The sequence below is a fragment of the Podarcis cretensis genome (assembly GCF_951804945.1).
Source record: "Podarcis cretensis genome assembly, chromosome: 4".
NCBI classification, from domain to species: Eukaryota; Metazoa; Chordata; class Lepidosauria; order Squamata; family Lacertidae; genus Podarcis; species Podarcis cretensis.
In genome coordinates, this window is record NC_137173.1 from 41,849,663 (window position 1) to 41,871,927 (window position 22,265).

The 22,265-nt window shown below is 40.3% G+C and overlaps 1 protein-coding gene across 8 annotated transcripts in view; it reads right to left on the reverse strand.

The window, feature by feature from the left end:
- Positions 1 to 933: 933 nt before the first annotated feature.
- The window catches only part of POU2F1 (POU class 2 homeobox 1), a 104,199-nt gene continuing 82,867 nt past the window's right edge, over positions 934 to 22,265 (reverse strand). For all 8 annotated transcript variants that reach the window (XM_079974791.1, XM_079974790.1, XM_079974786.1 and 5 more), the window contains 7 exons: positions 19,687 to 19,828; positions 18,267 to 18,412; positions 17,767 to 17,946; positions 17,215 to 17,320; positions 16,518 to 16,860; positions 15,995 to 16,083; positions 934 to 14,255 (listed from right to left, as the gene is read on the reverse strand). In XM_079974791.1, coding sequence (XP_079830917.1) covers positions 13,945 to 14,255; positions 15,995 to 16,083; positions 16,518 to 16,860; positions 17,215 to 17,320; positions 17,767 to 17,946; positions 18,267 to 18,412; positions 19,687 to 19,828 — 1,317 coding nt within the window. In that variant the 3' untranslated portion in view covers positions 934 to 13,944. The remainder of the gene's footprint in view (positions 14,256 to 15,994; positions 16,084 to 16,517; positions 16,861 to 17,214; positions 17,321 to 17,766; positions 17,947 to 18,266; positions 18,413 to 19,686; positions 19,829 to 22,265) is intronic.

Sequence of the window (22,265 nt, forward strand, 5' to 3'; positions counted from 1 at the left end):
GTAATTGTTAAACATCTTCTCAATTGTATTTCAGTTCATCTTAAATATACATCCAGTTTTTTCCTTTAAATTTTTTGGAGGCCTCCAAGAGAGTAGGGCCCCAAGCTATATAGCTCTTTTTAGCTTATATGTAAATCCAGCACTGGGCAGAGGTGGTTAAATGTATGGGGTGTGCACAGCCTAAATCTGATCTTTCAAAAATACACTTCTGGAGCTTTAAATCTATAAATTAAGTTGAAAAGAACAAAGAAAATGCTTTTCTATCTAAAGAACTGAAACCATGTGTTCTGTGTATTTTTAAATAAAAGCTTCTTAAATATACCTGCTTTTCCCTCTTCTGGTCTTATTCTGGATTCATTTGAACTTCATAGCGCCATGTTGCAGTGGAAAGTAAAAGGGGAAAAAGAGCTTAATGAAAAGGAGCAATAAGTTCTACAAAACCTTAAGATTTAAAGCTAAACAAGGGTGCACAGATCTCACATCACTGACTTTTAGCTCAGTTTAGAAGGGCAGCAATATCTATTGTAGGACCAAACTAGCAGTATGCATGACACAAGTGCCTGTAGCAATAAACAAATTATCTTGTCAAGGACACAAATGTAGACAACCCGCACATGGTGGTTACTTAACTGAAAGAATTTAACACATCCTGTTCAACATGGAAGCCGTAAGTTACTAGTAGTGTAAGCTTTTAAAATAAATCTGGCATATTTATTTTCTGCAGAATAACAGAACTGAGAGGCTTACCTGTTTCTGCTGTCCAATTATGTGAGTCTTCTAACCTGAGATGTCTTGTAATTTGTAGTTGGGAGAAAATAAGGAGGAACATCCTTCAGCTCCGGATTGTCAGGTTTAAAACAACAGAAATACAAGGTTCTGCCATTTCTTTTCAGCCATTTCCTTTCACTTGTTCAAAAACCACAAACCAGTGCATGCATGTTAAAACACTTGGAAAAATGGTTTAATGATGTTTACAACAGAAATGAACTGTACAGTTACAGTAAGTTTTATATATATAAAAATTACAGCAGACAAATGCATCTACACAAAATCTACCATTTTTATCCTGATTCACTATAATCTACACAGTCTCTCTCAATGCCCACAGCCACCTGTAGGCAGCCACTAGGGAAAAAATAGAAGGTATATTTAAAGAGACAGCATCCTTTTCATCTCCATTTGGGAGACACACACAGTTTCAAATTAGGGCCTTACAGTTCTCAAATTTAAAGTTAGGCAAGAATGCATTGTATCTTAATATATTTATCACAGTTAGATACAAAGTGTTCATGTAAATTAAGCTGTACAATTGACCACATTAGCAGGCCTGAGGAAGAAATAAGCCAACTTGATGGTTGACGACAGGGAAGCTCTGTAATCAACACAAATCTCTCTTTTTTGCCATAGGAAGAGCTCAGGATTTTATAAATCAATTTCCACAAACCATAGCTTTCTTGGCAAGATGCCTCCCCCCACTATAAAAACAAAAAGCATAAATTCCTAGCATAGTAATATCAGTGCTTTTAGTTATTCAATTGCTACACTTTGAGTCTTGCCTCACCTTTCAAAATTAAAGTATGATGTTTTCAGGGAACTGGACCTTTATGGGAGGGCAAAAGTACAATCTCACTGTTATAAGCATGCTGTCTCTTTAAAAAAAAGGAATAAAGATCTCCCTGTTGGGAATGGCAATCAGAGAAAATGCAATCTAAATCGACAATCTGGTGGAAATCACAGATTATGTACACTTTTTCTCAATTATGAACACCTAGGCAGTGAAAACTGTTGTGTTAATACATACATTGACACACCCAAAACATACAAAAATACTATTATTTCAAACTACTAAGAATAAGACAATTCAGTTATCTCCATGCTATGACTTTAAGAGCATTACACTGAAACAAACAAGAATTTAAACGACATTTTTAATATCCCAGAAATATACCAAAATATACATCTAAGCTTTGGAATTACTGAGGTTAGACTAATGCAAGTGCTGGGTAATTGTACTTAATACACAAGTCTAAGGTTCTGCAGGAAAGAAATTATCTTTGGTATCTGCATCAGGCTAATATTATTAACATTTGGATTTTGCTTTGGGATAGAGCTTGTATGACCCTAGAACCAAACACCCCCTAATCAACTGAGATTTAAAAGATCCATGTAAAAAGTTCCTTCATTGGCAACCCCCCTCCCCCAAAGTTTAAAAAGTCATAGGCATCTACCTACCTAGCACAAAAGGTTGAGAAATACAATGCATAGTTGCACAGTGGTGCTGCAAAAATAATTAAAGAACAAAAAAGAAGTGGGGGGGAGGGAGAGAAAGAAAAACAAAACATTTTTTTTCAGAGATTTTGCACAACAGGACAGCCTCTTCCAAGCAGTGGCGGGGGGGGGGGGGGGAGAGCTCAGAAGTGCACCTCAGCGTGTATTAATATCACCCAGCTCCCAAAGGGTTAAAAGCACCCACCAGAGCCGCCAGTCATGCACCAATGTCTTCAGCTTCACAACCAATCTGTGGAGTCCATCACTTTTCCCCACTGAACTCTCCCTCCCAATGGCTGTGCGCCTTTGGATTTGTGGAGGTCAAACAGAACTTGGTCTCCCAAGCAAGTTAGCACAGGATGGGACCGCGCCATCTTAAGAGATATGATTGGTGCTGAAGACGCCCCTTTTGTCTTTGGTTTGTTTGTTTGTCTGTTTTGAGTTTATACAATCATTAGGAAATCTTTGGTTTTGGCTGGAAATTTCTAAAAGAACAAAACAAAACAAAGAAACCGCCCCCCTCGGCATATAGCAGTGCACCGTGACCTGGAAAAGCTTCTCTTTCCAAAGGGTGGGAAAACTACATTCAAAGTAAAATGGCAGAAGGGACAGGGATGCAGCTTCTGGCTAGCCTAGAGGTGGGGACGGGGAGGAACAAGATTGTCAAATAATAAAAGAAGGAAATTAAATATGGGAGGAGCATGAGAGAAACAAAATTAAAAAGTAGCGAGCAATATGCATGCAGCACTTGGCTGAGAGGAGCCGTCAGGGTCCTGCCTTGACCCTGCAGTACATTATAGCCCTGACATCTCACCAGGGGGAGGGAGAAGGCAGCATGGAGGTTTCATGCACGGATTGGGAGTGGAGATGGATATTCACAGACTACGAGAGGACCCCTGGTAACCAAAAGAAATAGAAGATTGCAATTTGCCCTCAGTTTGCAGTAGCTTTTAAGCAGCGACATTCAGAGGCTTTAGGGGGTCGCCCCCCAGGTTGCAGGTCACAGGATGCTATAAGCCAGAGTTCCACGTTAATTAAGGGAGGGAGGGCAGTCTTGGCAACTCTGTAGGGTTTGGAGAAAGTTAAAGCAAGTTACTCAGTTATGAGTTAGAAATGAGGTATACGACAGCTCCCGTACCTGTGGCGGATAAACACCCGACACTTACTCACACCTAGCCTTAGACACTACCACAGAAGAAGGAAATGGAACAGCGACACGGTGGGACCAGGGGAGTGCAAAACAGCCGGGGTTCCGTGATGCTCTCAAATGCACTTGCACCTGACCTCTTATCTCCTGGATTTTAGAGAAAAGCCTATATCTCCCTCCAGGGAGGTTCAAATAAATGGAAGTAACTTACCAATCAGTTTATGGGTATCTGCTGTGGCTTCTTCCTCAAATTCAAATACAGAAACTGGATCAAAAATGCCAATGTGCTAACATGGATTAGATGGGACAAGTGACAGTTTCTCCCCAGCCCTGACCAAAGGTGTTTGTTCCAAAGGCTGTTGGCCAGGGTGGGTGGCTTGAATTGTGCAAATATTAATTTGACACAGATCTGTACTCCTTAATATTTACCACTATTCCTGTAGTACTCTTGCCAGAAACATTCACCATTTACACTTATAGCCCCCTGGTGGGTTAAAGACATTTCTGCTAGAAATACTTCAGGAAGGCTTTTATTTTGATGGGTTCTACATTGTAAAAAGTAAAGAGAGAATTTTTGGTGAGAACAAAGATCAGAGTTTTAGAAATGTTTGGGGAAAGAGCCGACAACAAACTATTAAACCCATATTTTCGCCTGAGTGAGGTGAAGAGAAATAAGGCAGAAGAGGGGAGACATTCCAACCTTCCTCATACTACTAAGAATCTTCCTCTCACGAGCCCATCTCCCAACTGGTTGTTTCATTTCCTTCCTCAGATTTGTTTTCTTTTTAAAGCACACCTTGTTTTCCACATCTTTTGTTCCAAGTGCTCTTATCTTTGAGAAGTCATTTTCCATTTCCCTATTACCTACTTATAAATCTACCTAGCTCTTAGAAAAGTCACACAATATTAATACCACTTTACATAATGTCAGAACAATAAGTCTATTAGTAAAGCTTTCCAGGGAAGTTCTGCAACCCAGCTGATTTCCGGAGGAAGAATAGCTGGACAACTAATATATATTTACCTTCTCCCTTGCTTCACACATGAACACGTCAGGCTTGACTGATGCAATTCATCAAGCCAACAGCATGTAATGTGACAATGCCCAAAGCTATTCCAGGGAGGAAAGAAAGACGTTTCCGAGGTTTTCCACTATGAAAACCCACAGGATTTCTGAAATGATGTGAAACAGAGGACAATGCAGTTTTGATATTTAAGAGGACAATGAAGTTTTGATATTTTAAGAATAAAACCAAGTTTTCCCTACATCCAACAGTTGCTTGTGATCTTGGGTGCTGTACTGAATAGAACTTGCCTCCAGTATGTCCTCAGAAAAAGTATCCAAACCAACCCTGTGCATTAAGAAGGCAGGAAAACCAACACATGAGGAGATCCTCTAAGTCAAGAGTCATCAAATCAAACCTCTAAGACCACACAATTTTTTGCCGAAGACATCCTGAAAACAGCAGAGCTGCCAAAAACTAAGCAGTATACCTTTGGTTCCTATCAAAACATTGGAAATTCTCCCCCTCCAGCTGAAGCTCAGGTTTTCCGCTCCCACCCCTGGAAATATACTTCCTCACACAAACACACACTCTGTATTTTTCAGCAATCAGAGAAAGGAGATGCTTCAGAGTCAGGATGGAAGCAGATGAAGTCTCCCAAGAATGCCATCCAAAATCTGAACCATGTGCTGTGAGAGAAAAATGACTCACCTTCCATAAAAAGAAACCCACATCCAATATATCCTTTTTTCTCCTCAAGTCTGATCATAGAATCTTATCTCTTTCAGGGACTCTATACTTAGGTACTAGGAGCAGGTTAGCATTTAGTTTGGTTTCTCTTCTGCTATTTTTGGTCTAGACAGAATTAGCATTGCTATTAGAAAATTAAATTAATTACCACATACTACATTCAATAACAAGACAAGCAGGGATAAAAAGAACTGTTTCACTTTGTTCTCCCAAATATCCTCCTCCTTTTCCAAATGTAAAAGTCTTGGCCCAGCTGCAGCCCTAGTGCAACTACGTGGACTAAAATGGGTTGCTAATTCATCTCCTTGTATGCCCTCCTCCAAGCACACAAACTTGCTCAATATTTACATCCCCACCAAGGCCCTTGGTTTGCCAATAGAAAGAAAGCAGGGAGGCAGAGGTCATGCACACCTAGAAGGACCCTGGAAGCAATACAGCAGCTCAGTTATGTCTGCTGTTATGTAGCGTGTTGACAACGATAGCCAATGACAAAGTAGGAAAAGACGTTGCAAGCAACATTTGCCTTCTAGCACAGCTAACTCTCTCTCCTTCCCTCCCCCACCCCATACCCTATAAAGTTGTAGCCTAAATACAGAACTGCAAATACATACAGCATAAGTCAGGGTCTTCAAAACTAAATTCTACAGCTAGAATTACTTCCATTATTTATAAAGTTTCTCTCTCCCGATTTTCCATTCTGCAAATGATACTAAAGCTATGCTGAGGTATTTTTTTTTAATAAAAAAAGGTGCCAGAAAGCCAGCTGCTACCAAAAAGCATTGTTCCTACAACCCTGTAACAATGCCTGCTTACAGAAAGAGAGACAAGAAGGGGTGGAACAAGACTCCCAAGTTATGTCAGAGGAGAAGCCTTCATTTTGCTCCTTAGGGTCAAAAACATTTGGCATGCTTCATGCCAACATTCAGCCCAACTACATGTATACTGCATGTTTGGACAAAGGTCAGTAAAGGTCATAGCAGTAAAGCAATGTCAGGCAGTGTGACTATGACCTTTCTTTCTCTTGAGAATAAAGCTAATTTAATTCCAGTGTGACTCAAGAGTCATTTCACACACTGTAATTTGCCTTCACAGAGAATGTCTATGCATAAAATAGCAACAGGCACTGCACATTATGATGCAATTTCCTAAAAGGATGCTATATCTGTATGTAGGAAAGTGAAATGTGTGGAACAGACCTCTTATCATCCTGCATATTATCCCAGGAGGATTAAAGACTAATGTGATCTGTTGATAGTGAGGCTGAACTCAACATTGCAAAACCGATTCAGAAATGTATTAGGGATAGGCTGCGGCAACTAATCAATGCTAGGTCCAATATATCTCAAGTTTTCTTTCACAATCTATATAGATGTCTGTATTAAGAATTTTAAACTTTTAGAAGTCTCCCTAGAAAAGTGGAAATGAAATATAGGTTTCATTTTTCCATTGACTATTAATCAAATGTCTTTTGATTAAATTTGTGTAATCTGAAAATGTTTTGGGCACACAGGAAAAAGACAGAGAGGACTGGCATGGCTGGGCATCTGTCCAAGGCCCTCTACTGCCAAGAGTCTCCTTGTTCTGCTCCAGTGATAAGGGAGATTTGCTGAGGGACCGAGGAGGGTGGAGGAACCCATGGAAGATTTCTTGTTCAAGGGCCCTTCCCAACATGAAGCCAACACTGGGGAGGGTGAATGTTTACAAATTGGACAGTACGCCATCCCACAACACTCACAAAAGTAAGAAGACTGTGGGTAAATTGGCACTAGTTCCAGGTGCATTCCTTTCTTTCTGAAGCTGTTCATACAGGGCATGGACTTTGGCATCAAAGTCCATTCAAGAAGCTCGGGGATCTCAGCCAACTTTTATCACTTAAGCCAATAGAAAGCTCCCTATTGGCAAGATCGACTTGGCCTAATAACTGCATGGAGCAAGAACTTTGCAGGTGAATGTCTTAAAGGGTGTATTGCTTAAAAAACATTAGATTGTAACTTTGTAAAAAAATTGGCTAACGAGTCCTGAGAAGTTTTGGTTAGAGATGAATAACCATAATCAGCCAGCCAGATTCTCCTTTGGTAGTGTTTTCTCTATAATGGTTTATACCTATATACATTTATGAACCTCTAGAACCCTTTTAGAATTCATCTTCTAAAAAGTGCATGTAGGCACATACAGATCGAGCATAAACATACTCCTAATGTCAGAGAGAAAGGATTACATGTTCAAAGCAGAAGAGAGACTTCTACGTGGGATGTTGTTTTTTTAAAAAGGTCATTAACAGCACGAATATGATGAAATGATGCATCTGCCTAAATGTGCACTTCCATTACAAGAAATTATGTTACTGAAAAATATAGCCATCGATAAGATATTGTTAAATAATTCTACGTAACAAAAGTGTCGTCTGAAAGGTTAATAAAGGAACTTGTATGGTAAATATAGCTGCTACACTTGTGTGGCTCCAAAAGCAACAAGGCCATAGCAAAAGCTTTAATTATACCAAACACTAATCAAGCCGGTTAGTGGATTTTGCATCCTTGTGATGCTAACTTCCCCTGCAGCTCAAACCCCAAGCATAACTGTATGGCCCCACAGTGGAACCAGTGCAAGATTACATTTAAATTGGGGGAAATGTTCATAAAGCAAGACTTGAGTGATATTTTCCCACATCTTATCACTTACAAGAATGAATGAATGAATGAATGAATGAATCAATCAATCAATCAATCAATCAATCAATCTATGTGTTATCTGTTCAGTGCTCACACTTCCTATGTAATATTTGATGCAAATATGTTCATTTTGAATGTGGTCTCACAAAGTTCCTACCAGATCCTGAACATAAATAAATGCCCTATGCAAAAATCACGTGAACCCTCCACCTTAGGTGCCAAACACTGCATCAGAGCCAGTCTTTACTTAGGCTGCAGTATAGCCCAACATCCACTAACTGAAATAAGCCATCAGTGTGGTAGCAAATAAAATACAGGCTTTATCTTGTAATGGGCAGCCTACATTCTTCAAGGTTTTTAGAACAGCAATTAGAAAGACAGTTAAAACATGATATTACCAACCTAACCCCACATAATATACAACTGAAATAGGGAAGGGAAGGAGATAAGGCAACAATGGACTCTTAAAGCCTGGTTTCTGGCACCGGAAATTCAGCAATAAGTACTTCTGTTCTTCCTTTATAACTTCAATCAATAACATCTTTGGTTGAACTTATCCAGTAAAAATGTCTTAGATGACAATCAACATAAAACTAAACTTAACCTATCAGGTATTTTCCTTGGCAATTGAAGCTTAGGAGTTATTTTTAAAATATAGCATGGATTCACCATTCACAACTGCTTTTCCATCACAGGACAGCCAAGCGACCCATTTTTATAACATCACATTTGTAGCTTTTCCTAGCCATGTTTATACATAGGCTCAGGCATCAGGGTTCTGGTAACTCACATAAATATCATGTCATTGTAAAGCAACTCTGTAATGTTTCTGAGCAGGTACAGACTTAGTGCAGAGCAGGTTGTAGGACTGCAATTTCCCTACCCTATTTCTGTCAGCCTTAAACACGGTTAATGTCTGTGCTGGCACTCACCTGAGCCATGGTTAACATGAACGCAGGGATCCTGCAGCCCACCTTCCTTAGTCATGGTTAAGATATTGGTTATGATCCAACTCTATACATCAGGGGAAGTGACATTAAATGACCACTGTCCATTCACATTCACGTGGCATGCATATTTAGGTGGTAGGTGGGAAAAACAGCAAAAACTTTTCAAATCCTCCCTTTTATGAGAAATTGTCTCCATCTCATCTGTCATATGTTGTAATCCACTGCACTGGTACTCCTGAGTGCGCTGGGTTAATGACAATTCCTACATTAGGCATGCTTGCTTATCTCCAAGGTAAACTAATTCATGGCACAGACATCTTACTGCCGGTGCTACTGGGGCAGCATGCAGGAAGAGTGAACAGTGGGGCTGATCTCTGCTGCTCTGGCACTACAAATGGTCATAATAAGGTGACCCAAAGAGCCTATAAGACTCCACCCTACCTTATATAACTGTTGTCTCAGCCTTTGCTCTTCAGTCTCAGCAATCTATCACTCAAGTGAAGGTTGAGATGCTAGACTGCCTGGAAGACTTGCTTGGACCTGCAGAATTATTGGTTAACCTCCCATCCACCAACCCTGATGCAGATATATGGAGCAGTTATACATTCTCAAGATGGCAAAATAATGTAGAGATATAGGGTAGTACTCAACTAATTTTTATGCAGAGTAGATGCACTGAAATTAAGGACAACGACTACATTAGGTCCATTAATTTCAATGGGTCTATTCTGGGTAAAGCACAGTTGAGTATGACACATAGTTTACATTTATAACACTTCATAAGCACAAACCTTACAAAGGAAGTGGTCAAATATATCTACACACACTGTCTGAAAAACATGAACGTTCTGCCCCCCAAAACAGTGAACTGCAAAGCAAGGGCACACTCAGACATTACTTGTATGTGTGAGCCTCATACATGGAAATATGTAATGTGCAAATTGGTATATATGGGCAGATTCAAAAAGGTGTGGAAGAACAACTTTACTTTGAAATTATGAACCTTGTGAGTTTGTCCATCAGTATGATAAGCTATGTATTCAGCTGGAAGAACAACTCTCCTACAACAGAAAGTGTCCACACTGGCCCTAAGTGCACACAACTTAGATGTTTTAACTCATCTGCCAATGGTTTGTCTGCTCAATATATCCCCATTTTTCACACCTTTCAAGGAAGTAGTATTTGCACCCAATAAGGTTCTGGCACTCTGGCTTCTCTAAAATCAATAGAAACATTCCAACTCATCTGAAAGGGACACGGACTGAACTCTGCCATTTTCTTAAGTAACCTGCAACTGTGGAAACTGCAGGTATGAGGATTAACCTACTCCTTTCCTTTTTGGTAATGAAAGGTGTACTGAAATCTCTCAAGTTTGCAAGCAAACGTTTCAGACTTTGGCCTACGAAACAGATCTGAAACTGTGTGAAATGAAATGACAGCCTAATAACCCATGACTGAAAAAATGAAAATAAAATCAACAATCTCTAGAGCACTGGAATGCTGGACTAATTTGTTCAACTAATGCAGTAATGGAAGAATGGTTAGTACTGGATATTAGGGACACAGGTATCACACATTGTTTTGGATTACAGGAATTGCACTTGGTAGTGACCAGAAAATTTTCACTATACCAGAACGTTCATGACTTTTGTGATTATCCTTGTAACTTTGTGGTAAGAGAAATGTATTATAACTGTGAGGTTCCAGGGCAGATTCTCCAATTATCTGGATCTGATTTTCTGTTGAAGTGTGTATTGCAGAAGCTGATTATCCATCTCTCTAGAACAGCCTTTCTTCCAGAACAGCTAGGACTGATGGGAATGGTATTCTGGAGGGCACCAGGTTGGGGCTGGCTGCTCTAGAATGGGAAGGGGTGTGTGTGTGTGTGTGTGTATGGCCATGTGAAATATATAGCCAAGATCAACACGAAATAGTGACAGCTATTCAGATCCTGGTATCTCTGTGCTGCTGGGAACAAGCATCAATGCATTAGGTATGAGCTATATGAGGAATGGAATATGTAAAATAGGATGAATACAATTCAACCAAAGCATTTTAGCTGCATGTTTTTTGAGCTTCCAGTTTCTTTCACCAGAACCTGCTGTGAAATCTGCTAGTAGTGTGGCCGTGGCATGAATCTAAGAGAAATAAAGATTAAAGGTGCTCACACCAACAAATATGTGAATACTGTAAATACTACAGCAAGATTTTTATGGCCATCATCTGAGCTACATTAGTGTTCCAGATTCATCATGTCCTCTAACTGCAAACAGTGAACCCAAGAAGAGACAGCCAGTCAATTGAATAAACAGCTTCTCTTAATCCTTGAGAGTTTTGGGGCAATTTACAGGGCTGTGTTCTCTTTATTTTTTGTACATAAATATGAAGGGCTTATTTCCTCCTTGATGTTTGAAATTCATAGCTAAATAAATGCCACAGTTCAGAAGTCATCACCATCTCCTCTATTAAAATATATACGTATGGATGTGTGCGCGCCAAAAAACACAAGTTACATAGATCTAATTTCAATGGACAAAAAAAAATAAAATAAAAAATCCATGGGATTGATATTTCCTTTGGTAGAAACTAGTCAACACTATGGCCTTGAGACCAACATAGTGGGTACCTGTCTCTCCTCTGCCATCCTTTCATACATTTGACTGCTCCAAGCTGTTGCTATGGGCCACTTAAAACCTTAACACACAGTATTATTCATAGCCCTATATTTTTAAACTGAGACTGAAATCATGGAGACAGTCACACCACAGTATATAGATTGAGCCAAACTGCTAAGGAGGATGTGGGAACAGTTGAATTAGTAACCATCTGCCATTGCCATTCTATTTACACACCAAACCACGGAAATTAGATAATAATCAAGTTGAGATTTTGTCTGCCCCAAGGATATATAAAAGACCACCCCTACCCCCCAAAAAAGATTAAAACAAGCAGCAATTTTTATATAAAATAAAAAATGAAAAGAAATTGTCAGTAGCATCTATCACCTCTCTGCATCTGAACTGCACTTATACAAACTAGTCCATTAGTACAGCAGCTTGCTAGAAATTGACTTTGGTTCAAGCTTAGTTTTTAAAAAATAAAACATTAAAAAAAACCAAACACACATAAGACGGTGGACGGACATTTGCTCACTTCCCTGCTTACAGTTCACAAGTTTTTAAAGTTTTAGGAAGAATTCATTATTTTTAAATAGCTTGTGAAACAGGAAGTTGGAAATTCAGAGACGAACAGAGAGCAAACAGTATGACGGTATGCGAGAAGAGACAAAGATTTCTGCTAGTTGAGCATCAATGCCAGCTCTCTGAATTGGGATCAGCAGCCAGAGAAGGAATTGAGAATAAAGTTACTGCCATCATGATATCAGGTGATAAAAGGATATCAGGTGATGAGAGGTTAAATAATTACCTTTGGCATGAAATGCAATATAATTACATGCGTGTTAGAACTCCCCTTCTCCCCAGGCCTAGTGAAAAGAAAAACTGGGCAGCTCCTCCTTCTTGAAGATATTTTTCAATTCACCTTAAAAAGAGATTGGAAAGTTCCAAGTACATTGCAGTCATCCAATCTCTTCTCAGCAAAAAAATTTAGATTCAGACCAGCATAACATTTAAGTTCATCTTTGTCTCTTCAGTCTCTCTCTCATCCATTGTCAGCAGCTGTTTGCGCATACCACTTGTTACGTTGATTGGAAACATTTCCCCCTCTCTAGTAGAGGTGTTTATTACTGCCATAAATGATCTAGCTAGCAGCAGCATCACCCAGAAATAGCATGAAATATTGCAAGACGCATGCAACATGCCAGTGTTCACCAGATAGACAACACTCTCCACGGCATGCTGGTCAGCTTTCCAAGAATTCCTTACCAACTTTTTCCAGAGCAGTGAACAGTGTCAAAGAACATTACAAACTATTTAGAATGGAGCACGATCTGCTGTGTTGGCATAAAACAGTACTTGTTCACATGACCTAGTTTACTTCTGGAATAGAAATGTTTTAAGTTGAAAACATTTTCAGTACAATCATATTGGAGACACTGGAAAAAGTAAGTTCTTAGAGATGAACCAATGCAGCGTTCAGAAATCCTATGCCAAACAGCTGGTAGGAAGGTTCAACAAATGCATATGAATTATCACCAATACAGGCAGCCTCCTGAGAAAGTAAATAACAGAAATATTCCCAGTTGTAAAGTGGCCATTTCCATGCAATTATGAGACAAGACAGTGGCCAGCACAGATGCTGAAGACAGAACCTATGGGCCAAATCCTTCCTCCCTTGGCATCAACAGGAGCCAAAGACGTGCAAATGAGAGCTAGATTTGGCCCAAGTGTGCTGAGCAAACAGCTGTCCAATCAGAACGCCCATCTCACAAGCATGGACTATCTTTGCACATTACCCTCTCTATGTTCACTTAGCCGCCAACACTTCTGAGAGAATCCCGAAAAACATACCGCCAGGGAAAAGGAAACTAAAGAACATTCGCAATTCACATGCTTCCCTCTCTTTGCTCCTCCCTCTGTGTGGCATGGGAGCTCACTGAAACTGTTCCAGGAGCAGACAAATGTGTCCGAACTATATATATATATATATATATATATTTATAAAAATAATAATAATAATCATAAAGAGATACATCAGTAATACAGGCCTGCCTAAATTGTACCAGTTAAGAAAGGAACCCCCAACACGATTGATAAGATTATAAACACCTTGTATGACATTATGGCCTGTACAACAGACCAATAAATGATAATTAAAAAAAGATATTTAGATCAAAAAGAAAGAAGAAATCCCATTCCTACGTTTGAGTTGATAACCCACCTTAACTTGTCATTGATACTGCTGGAAATGATAAGTAGTCCTTTTTTGTTTTATACATTTTTGGTTAGAAAGTTCTCCAGTCAATGAAGCAATCCTGAAAAGACAGTGTTTATTATAAAATTAGGCAAATGTTTGTCCCAGTTTTAAATCCTTCTTCTTGGTTTTTTTTTTCCTTTTGTATTTTTCCTTCTCTCCCTTGTCCCCAGCAACACGGTGAGAGGAAACCAATCACATTTTGCAGTTTGTAAACCCAGCTGGCAGCCCATCTCACTGCAGAGTAAAATAGGCTATGGGTAAGCACAGCTCAGTCCAACTCACTGCGCCTTGGAGGCAGTAGTAGTGGTGGAGGCAGCCCCGCTGGCCGAGGCCACGGTGAAGAGAGAGTTCTGGATAGACTCTGCTGAGGTGGAGGTGGCATGAAGGCTGGCAACTGGTCCAGAGGCCCCTGCGGAGGCTGCAGCTGCAGAGACCAAGCTAACTGGGTTGCTGGTGAGCAGTGAAAGGTTCTGAGGGTTCAGGAACAGAGGGGCAGTGACGATGTTCGGCGTACCTCCAGCATTGGCAAATACCAAGTTCCCAGTTGCATCCAGTGATGTTATTGGAAGAGAGCCACCAGATGCAAGAGCTAGAGAGGGGCAGAAGAAAAGGTCAGCATTCGCAGCCCCACACATCAGCAGCACTGAAGTTTTTCTTCTGACTACCAATGGATGCTAACACACACACACACACACCCTCCAAAAATAGTAAACGAAGCCATCTCAACATCAGGAGGAAAAGCTGAATTGGATTTAGAGTGACTGAGGATTGAGAACTGACCATTTTATTATCCAGATAAATACACCATTTTCACCACAGAGGAAAAAGCAGGTGCCGTGAAGACCCATTAAAGCAGGGATGGAGAACCTCAGGCCCAGGGCCCAAATGCAGTTCTTGGGGCCTTTCTACGTGTCCCTTGGGGCTCTCTCCCCTGGCCACATCCTGTCCCTGTGCCATGCCCCTCCCCACAGGCTACATCCCTCACCAGCCCTGCTCCACACCCTTCTGGAGTGTTTTGCCTAGCTGAAATTCATCCTTCAACTGCAAACATGCCTCTTTCATTTGCCTGGTTGCAGAGATGCGGTGGCTAAGTGTGTGCACCTACTGAAACCTTTGAACTTTCCACACTCTGCCTGAAGACAAAAGTCACATCCATTGTTGTGCCCACTTTTGCCTCTGGCCTCACCCGCCAGTGGCATGTGGGCCTCACAAGGCTCCTTGAGGGAATGAGGCCCTGGGGCTGAAAAACTTCCCCAACCCCTGCATTAAAGTATTATAAGGGCTCATGCATAAAGATATATGAAGTCACATTTCAACCACCTGAAGAATGCTTAAGCCATTGTGTATTATTCACCTTCTGTGCTCTGATAATTAATTCATGGAGTACCTGCTCACTTTGAAGAATCATTTCATATTAAGAGTAGATCAGTTTGCCGCCTGGCTTTTTTGTTGACTTGCAAAGCCTGATCAGTTGCTAGCTTGGTTTGGTGGAGGGAAATATATGCAAACAAATGAAGTGCTTGATTATGAATATTAATAAAAGGATTTTTTGTACACCTAGAACATTTGCACATATATGTACTTTTCTTTTGTAAAAGAGCTACATATCGCTATGAATAAAATGTACTTGTTTGTTTATGACTGTGCAGGCAACAATGTCTTAGATGGGACTATATTGTTGCAGAATTTACACAGCACTGGATTTTCAAAAAATGCACTGGGGTGAAATTTTATCCCCAAGGACTAGGTTAGGATTTAATAGTCTGTTTTTCTGGTCTCAGCATGGTACTGGAATTGTGTTGGCAGCCTCTCTGAACTATCATCTCCTATAAAGTGATAAGAGGCAATAGCAATCATGCAGTTGATGCTTCAGGTTTCTTACCAATGTATCAGGAACTCACAAGTGTTTGAGTGACAGCCTTCACCTGTGTCGCATTCATTCCTGAAAGAAGGTCTGAGAGGATCCTGATGTATGAAGGTTGATCATTTCCCTGGAGGCTTCTAAGTGAAAATCCTCACAAGGGTGTTTTCATATACTGATTTTACTCAGACTAGTTATTATCTATGAATGTCAAAAGGAGTTTGGAATAAAATATGTCACCCCTTCATTGTCATGAGTGTGAAGTGTGCATGTGTAGTTGATGGAGATTTAAATATATAAAGGTAAATGTTTATGTAGAAGCAAGTCTCTTTAATGTGACATTTCCAAGCAAGGAGGTTTAGCATTTGCAGCCTTTGTCTCTCTCTCTTTCTCTTTTTGTGGGGGAAAGAACCCTATGAAAAACACAAACATAACAGACATGGGAAGACTGGTGAAAGTCCACTGACCTTGAATAGTTGCCAGAGTGCTGTTACTCATCAGAGCTGGGCTGAGAGCACCGCCTAGTGTCCCTGGATTGAGACTGAGTAAGGCACCTCTGCAATCCCAAAACAGGAAACAAAAACAAACTGAAGACATAGTGACTTTCCAGGTGAGCAGTCTTAGAGACAGAATTAGATTTTAAAAGTCAAATTCGAATTTCCCCTGTTGTTTATCACAAAAACGGACGCAGATCCTTCCAGCAGCATTTCTACCTAGGATTTATTATTGACTGGTTGCATTCTTTAAAATCGATCTTAAAAGTGGCAAGAAATGTAAAAACTTGCATTCAAACATTTTTATACCTGAAAAGTGCCAATAATCTCTGATGGGCTGAACTACTGAATTAAAAGAAAGAATTAAGGCAATCTTTATTTTGAAACAGCACTTATTTTTAAGTAAAGGTACTAAATGTGCAGTGTATTGACATCTGATGCCTGAAGGCTAGATAGTTAAAATGGCAACCAAATTTTATGAATGGCAGATACCTACCCAGCTGCAAACTGTGAGGATGCCATCAAGCCTGGATTTAGTCCTGCTGCTGCTGCCATGGCAGCAAGACTTGCATTTGCAGGCAACTGTGCAGCTCCTTGGAGAGCCGCCGCCGCTGTTTGCAACCCAGAAGCAGTTACCATCACCTGGCTGGTCCCAATTGCTGAGGACATGGGGGTGGAGGTTGTCTGTGTTGTGCTGGTCTCACTGGCACTCGATGCCTCAGAAGTGGAAGCGGAGGCAGAAGGAGAGGGACTCAGGGAGGGTGATGTCACTGCTGAGGAAGCCGGGGGTGCGGTAGAAATCACAGTCGCTGTGTTGTTGGGGATGGTTTCTGTGGTGCCTGAAAGGATGGTTTCAATCAGACTAAAATAGTTAATAGTCCTGGAAGAGATCTAAAACTACAAGACAGACAAAGAACAAAAGACACCATTCCAATGGAATGAAAGGGCAATGCGCCAAAGTGTAAGAAAAAGAGGACTGATTAACTCAATGGACACTGTGTGTTAGTACAGTATTGTGAACAGAACCCAAAAGGCACTGTTTATATTGGATCTGAGTGTATTAAAACTTGTTGCTTAACAAACAACCCTGGATATAAATGATTCTAGGGATTCTCTGACATAATAGGTCACTAAATTTCAGTCTTTGTAATAGCAAGTACTTCTGCGCTGATGAAGTCTGAATATTCTCTTACCTGTGACTGCCAAACTAGTTACTGCCGCGCTGGTTAGAGGGAGCACAGGGTTGACAGTCAGGGTTGTAGCTGCACTGCTTGTCACAAGGCTTGGTGTGGTTGCCACCTAGAGGTCAGAACAAAACAGCTAAGCTTTCTTAGAAAGGAAAAGAAACAAGATTTAAATGTTTACTACTTACCTACAAATATAGAAGCTAGCAAACACATACTATTATATAGCTTTGGATTTTCATTCATTGAAGCTTAGAACTATGCTACAGTGCTACTTGTAGTGAGAAAATCATTAAGCTATTTATAACGCAAACACCCATGTGAATCACCCAGCTCAATCCAGCAACAATTCATGTCTCGCTTAGTACTCAAAGCCCTCTGGAGGATGTCTTCTTCAATATGGACCAAAGTAGAAGCAATAGGTGGTGTACTGAACACAGCAGTGACCACTGAAGATAAAAACTTAAGATTTTGAAATCTGCATTATGTCAACCTCATTACCAAGAGAATAGGAGTGGTTTTAATTTCTTCCAGTCTGGTATAACTCAAGTTAATTCTTACCAATGAAGTTGGGCAAGGGAAAATTGCTTTGATGGGCGAGCTGCTGGTTCCACCACTACTCGGTGGGTTAATCCTTTTCTCCTTCTGGCGCCGGTTACAGAACCAAACGCGGATCACCTCTTTCTCCATGTTCAGCTGGTCAGCTATCATGGTGATCTCTTCCGAGGTAGGCTTTTGGTTCTGAAAGAGTAGTAATTTGAAGAGAAGAGCTCAGTTATAGTTTGGACACAGGGTGAATTCCTATTTTACAGGGAAGCTGCAACAATGAAAGCCAGCAGCTACCTATAATTGTTGCAGATGCATCTGAAATATCTCTCTCATAGCAGGCATAGCAGTTCCTCTTCTACTTCTTACACGGGAAGGACAGAAGGTCAAGTGATTCATATAGTCATAGTGTGTAAGGTAATATAGTATTTTATAATGTTATTTAATTGTTCTTATGCCATTTTATCATTTCATGCTATGCTGAAACTACTCAGCAGTGCAACAGATCGACTAACCTCCAGGAAACTCTTCTCTAAGGCCACACGTATGTTGGTCTCTATGCTGGTGCGTTTCTTCCTCCTGCGGTTCAAGCCCTCAATCCCCAGCCCTGGGGAATTCAGGGCACTTGGGCTGGAGAGAGCTGAATCTGATGAGAGGTTTTCTGAAAACAGTCAACACAAGTCAAGGTCACTAAAGCATGCTAAGATTATATTTTTAAAAGGTACCACTCACACTACTTAGTTAAACAACTACACATTAACTCATATAATGCCCCCCCCCCTCCTCAACCTAGGAATGACCAGCACTGGGCCTCCTGATGCCAGACTACACTCCGATAACTGAGGGTGTTCTCAATTAGGGTACCATGATTGTGGCATGCCCTTCCCTTACAGACCTGACTGACACCCACCTTAATTAGTTTCTAGCACCAGTTAAAAATGTATCCCAGGCCTTTAGTTAAGGGGTTTGCAGGCTGCCTCTGCTGACCTTATTCACTTGCTGTATGCGATGTGGGGTTACTGGTTTTGTACATTGTGTATTTCATGCAGTTATTGTACACAGTGTATTTCATATTGTAATTTAATTTCCTTTATAATGTGAACCACTGTATAGTCCTGAAAGGTAGTATACAAGCAAACAAATACCCAAAAATTCTATGGCTTGGATGTCAAGTTGCCTTGAGCAGAAATCCACTCATGGGACCTTCCCATCAAGTTTCACCAATTATCCCTCCTCCCAGCAGCCCCCTGTTCCTCCCCTCCTCCAAATCTGCTCAAGAGAATTGAGGCACCCTCCAGAACAGAGCGGGAGGTGGTGTGTGGCGGGCTACAGGATGAATTGCATCACTACCATTGGATCGAAAGCCATTCTGCAAACAGACTGAGCCCTTCAATTTGTGGAAGGGACATCTAGTATCTAAGCCTATAGGTCCTATGTAGCAGAAATACTGAAACTAACAGTACTTGCTATTTAAAAAGCCATACTATACAGCTTAGATGGAAAGTCAGTTCTCAAGATCTGAAGGAGACAAGGTTTGATCAAACCTAATTGCACATGGCCACATATAGGGTTAGCCGCTAACTTTTTATATGCACCAGCCAATATTTTTGCTCATGTATTTTTGAGCATTTTTTTGGTCTTAAGAATAAAAAGTACCAGAGTAAGCTTATGATTATGTGGTTGAAAAACACTGTCTATGTGCAATTATTTTCACATCAGAGCCAGTGCCGTACAAACGCTTCAGAAAGACCGCTCAAGTACGTAGCTATTTATGCTTCTTCAATCTATTCCACTTGCATAACAGACTGAAGATGAAAATATCTGTTGTAAGTATAACAAAATTGAACCCCACCGCAAAGAGCATTTGAATAAAAATCTTTATGAAATTCAGAGTTGTTCTGCGGTATTTCGGGAATTTTTAAAGGAAATTCTCACCTGCATCATTGAGCCACTTTTCCAGAAGTGGTTTTAACTTGCACATGTTCTTAAAGCTGAGGTTCAAGGCTTCAAAGCGAGAGATAGTAGTTTGACTGAAGTCATTTCCATAGAGTTTACCCATAGCGAGCCCAACATCACCCTGCATGGTTGAAAGAAAAGAAGATGGGAATAAAAGAAGTTGCTCAACAACATATACTTCTATAGGACAGATGTAATAAAATAAATCTCATCACAAAGCTATTGACAGATACAACTCACACTCAGATTTCTTCCGTCTTGTTGATAGATGTATGATAGCTTCCCACTGAATTAAACTGTCCTTTTGATGAATTTATGTCCAACACATGCTTTAAAATTGGTATAAGATAGACCATCTTGCAAAAGTGTTGCTCAAGAAGGAATAAAGATGTTATCTACAGGTCACCAAATGCACCAAATTCTGCATCTTCAAAGGCCAATTACTTGATTAGCAATGAACTGTTTCTAAATTTTAAAGTTAGCGCTTGGTCAAAGGATCTGACCCACACCCTGTTTGGTGAGGAGGCCTGGTGAAGTGTTATGTACAGTCAAACCTCAGTTGTCGAATGTAATCCATTCCGGAAGCCCATTTGGCTTCCGAAATGTTTGACAACCTAGGCACGGCTTCCAATTGGTTACAGGAACTTCCTGCACTCAGTGGAAGCCATGTCGGACGTTTGGCTTCTGAAAAACATCTGAAAGCTTAAAGTTCTGAAACGGAGGTGTTCAGGATCCGAGGTTTAACTGTTTAAGGGATTCTGCCTCAACACAGAGGGCTGAATCAGTTTCCACCGCCTTCAAGTCCAACAGTTAAGTGAAGTTAAGCACTTTCTTCCAACGTTAAGGGATGTCAGCTCAATGAATGAGTGCCTCTGCATATAGTCACATAAAAAGTATCAGGGTCAAGTACATAAACTCATTTAATTCATGTACAACTCATGACAGATCAAACTGACAGCAGCTGGGAAACAACTGGGATAACAAACTGAATTATTTTTGTTTATGTAGGACATCCACCACCTTTGGATACAATGAGGAGTATAATGACCATACCACTTAATCTCCTACTTTACAGATATTTATTTTAAATTGTAAAGTCTTCTTTTGATTTTTTTTAACTTGAGATTTGAACTGCAATAGGCAATTAGTCTATTAGTCTTCTATATAAACCTGAACCCAGTAATTATTTTTGAAAGACAGAACAATAAATCTATAAGCATCTGAAAATAATTTACTGTACCACTGGCAAATAATTCTCTCTCACACACACACTTTGAGAAATTAAACATTTATTACTTCAGTTTTCTAATTACTATCTTCTCACATAATTAAGCAATCACTATCATTAAAAACTAATTATGTATATAGCTTGTGCAATATAATTGTTAAGTAAATACTATGCTGTTTGGCATCCTAGTTGTACAATGTTTTGCTGCAAAACAGAGAAGTACAAGGTGCCCCTTTGACTTGGGGGGGGGGGGAGATGAATTTCCACCCACAATTGAATTTTTGCCCATCTCAGTTAAGGAAAGATTGATTAGGTTGTCACATAGGATATACATTCAATGGAGTTTGAAGTGCATACATCTTAAAAAGCTACAGAAGCATGGATCCTCCATATATGCTTAACATAAATAAGTTGATTCTCATTAAAGTCTGCTCAAACAAATTTTATTGGGAAAATTATGATGATCCTTTCCTAGCATTGCTTTTCTGTATGTATGGAGCCACAAGACCACTTTAAAAATCTCATCATAAGCCCAAAATATTATGTCAATACAGGGAAAGTCCAATCTTCAATTACTACCATGCTTTTCTCAAAAGGTGGGGGAACCTTAAGAAAGACATCCCCAGGTGAGCTCAGAAATGGACAGGTTTGTACAGCAGTAGGCAGTCCTTAAGAAAGCCTGTAAAGTCCTTTATAGCTACAACGCTCTGCACTAAGCCTAGAAATGTACTGTATAAGGAACCAACAGAGTTCTTTTAGAACTGATGAGATATCATCTCCCATAAAGTGTGTTTCAATGGGTCATTTTGGTTATAACTTTTCTCATAGAGAAAAGTGGTCAGTCTATCTTTGCCCAGGAGGATCACAGCATGTGCGCCAGCTTAAGCTTGTAAAAAGAATTTTATACCACTGATTTACTTCTGCGCACAAAGTGAAGGCCATGGACTCACCACATCTGAAACTCTGATCTTCAGCCCTATTTAGAAGCAAACCTCACTAGATTTGATGGAGGTGTTCTCAAATAAGTATAGAGGTATTCTTTTCAGTACAATGCACACAAGGCAGCAGCCCACCAATTTCTTCTTGGATTTCTGCTCCAAGGGTGGCATGGGGAGGTGAACAAGGAAAAAAAGGGGGAAGCGGAGGAAAGAACTTTGATGGGATGGAGGAATGGGGCAGTTTTAAGAGGCATGAAGAACAGTTTGCCTACCTGTGATGCAGTGGTAGCCAGGGGGACAAATTAGAAGCCTGTGGAACCCCATAGCATACATGCTATGGTGTGGGGCCATAGTCTTGCAGTACCACTTTCTGAACCGGACCCACCAGGTAG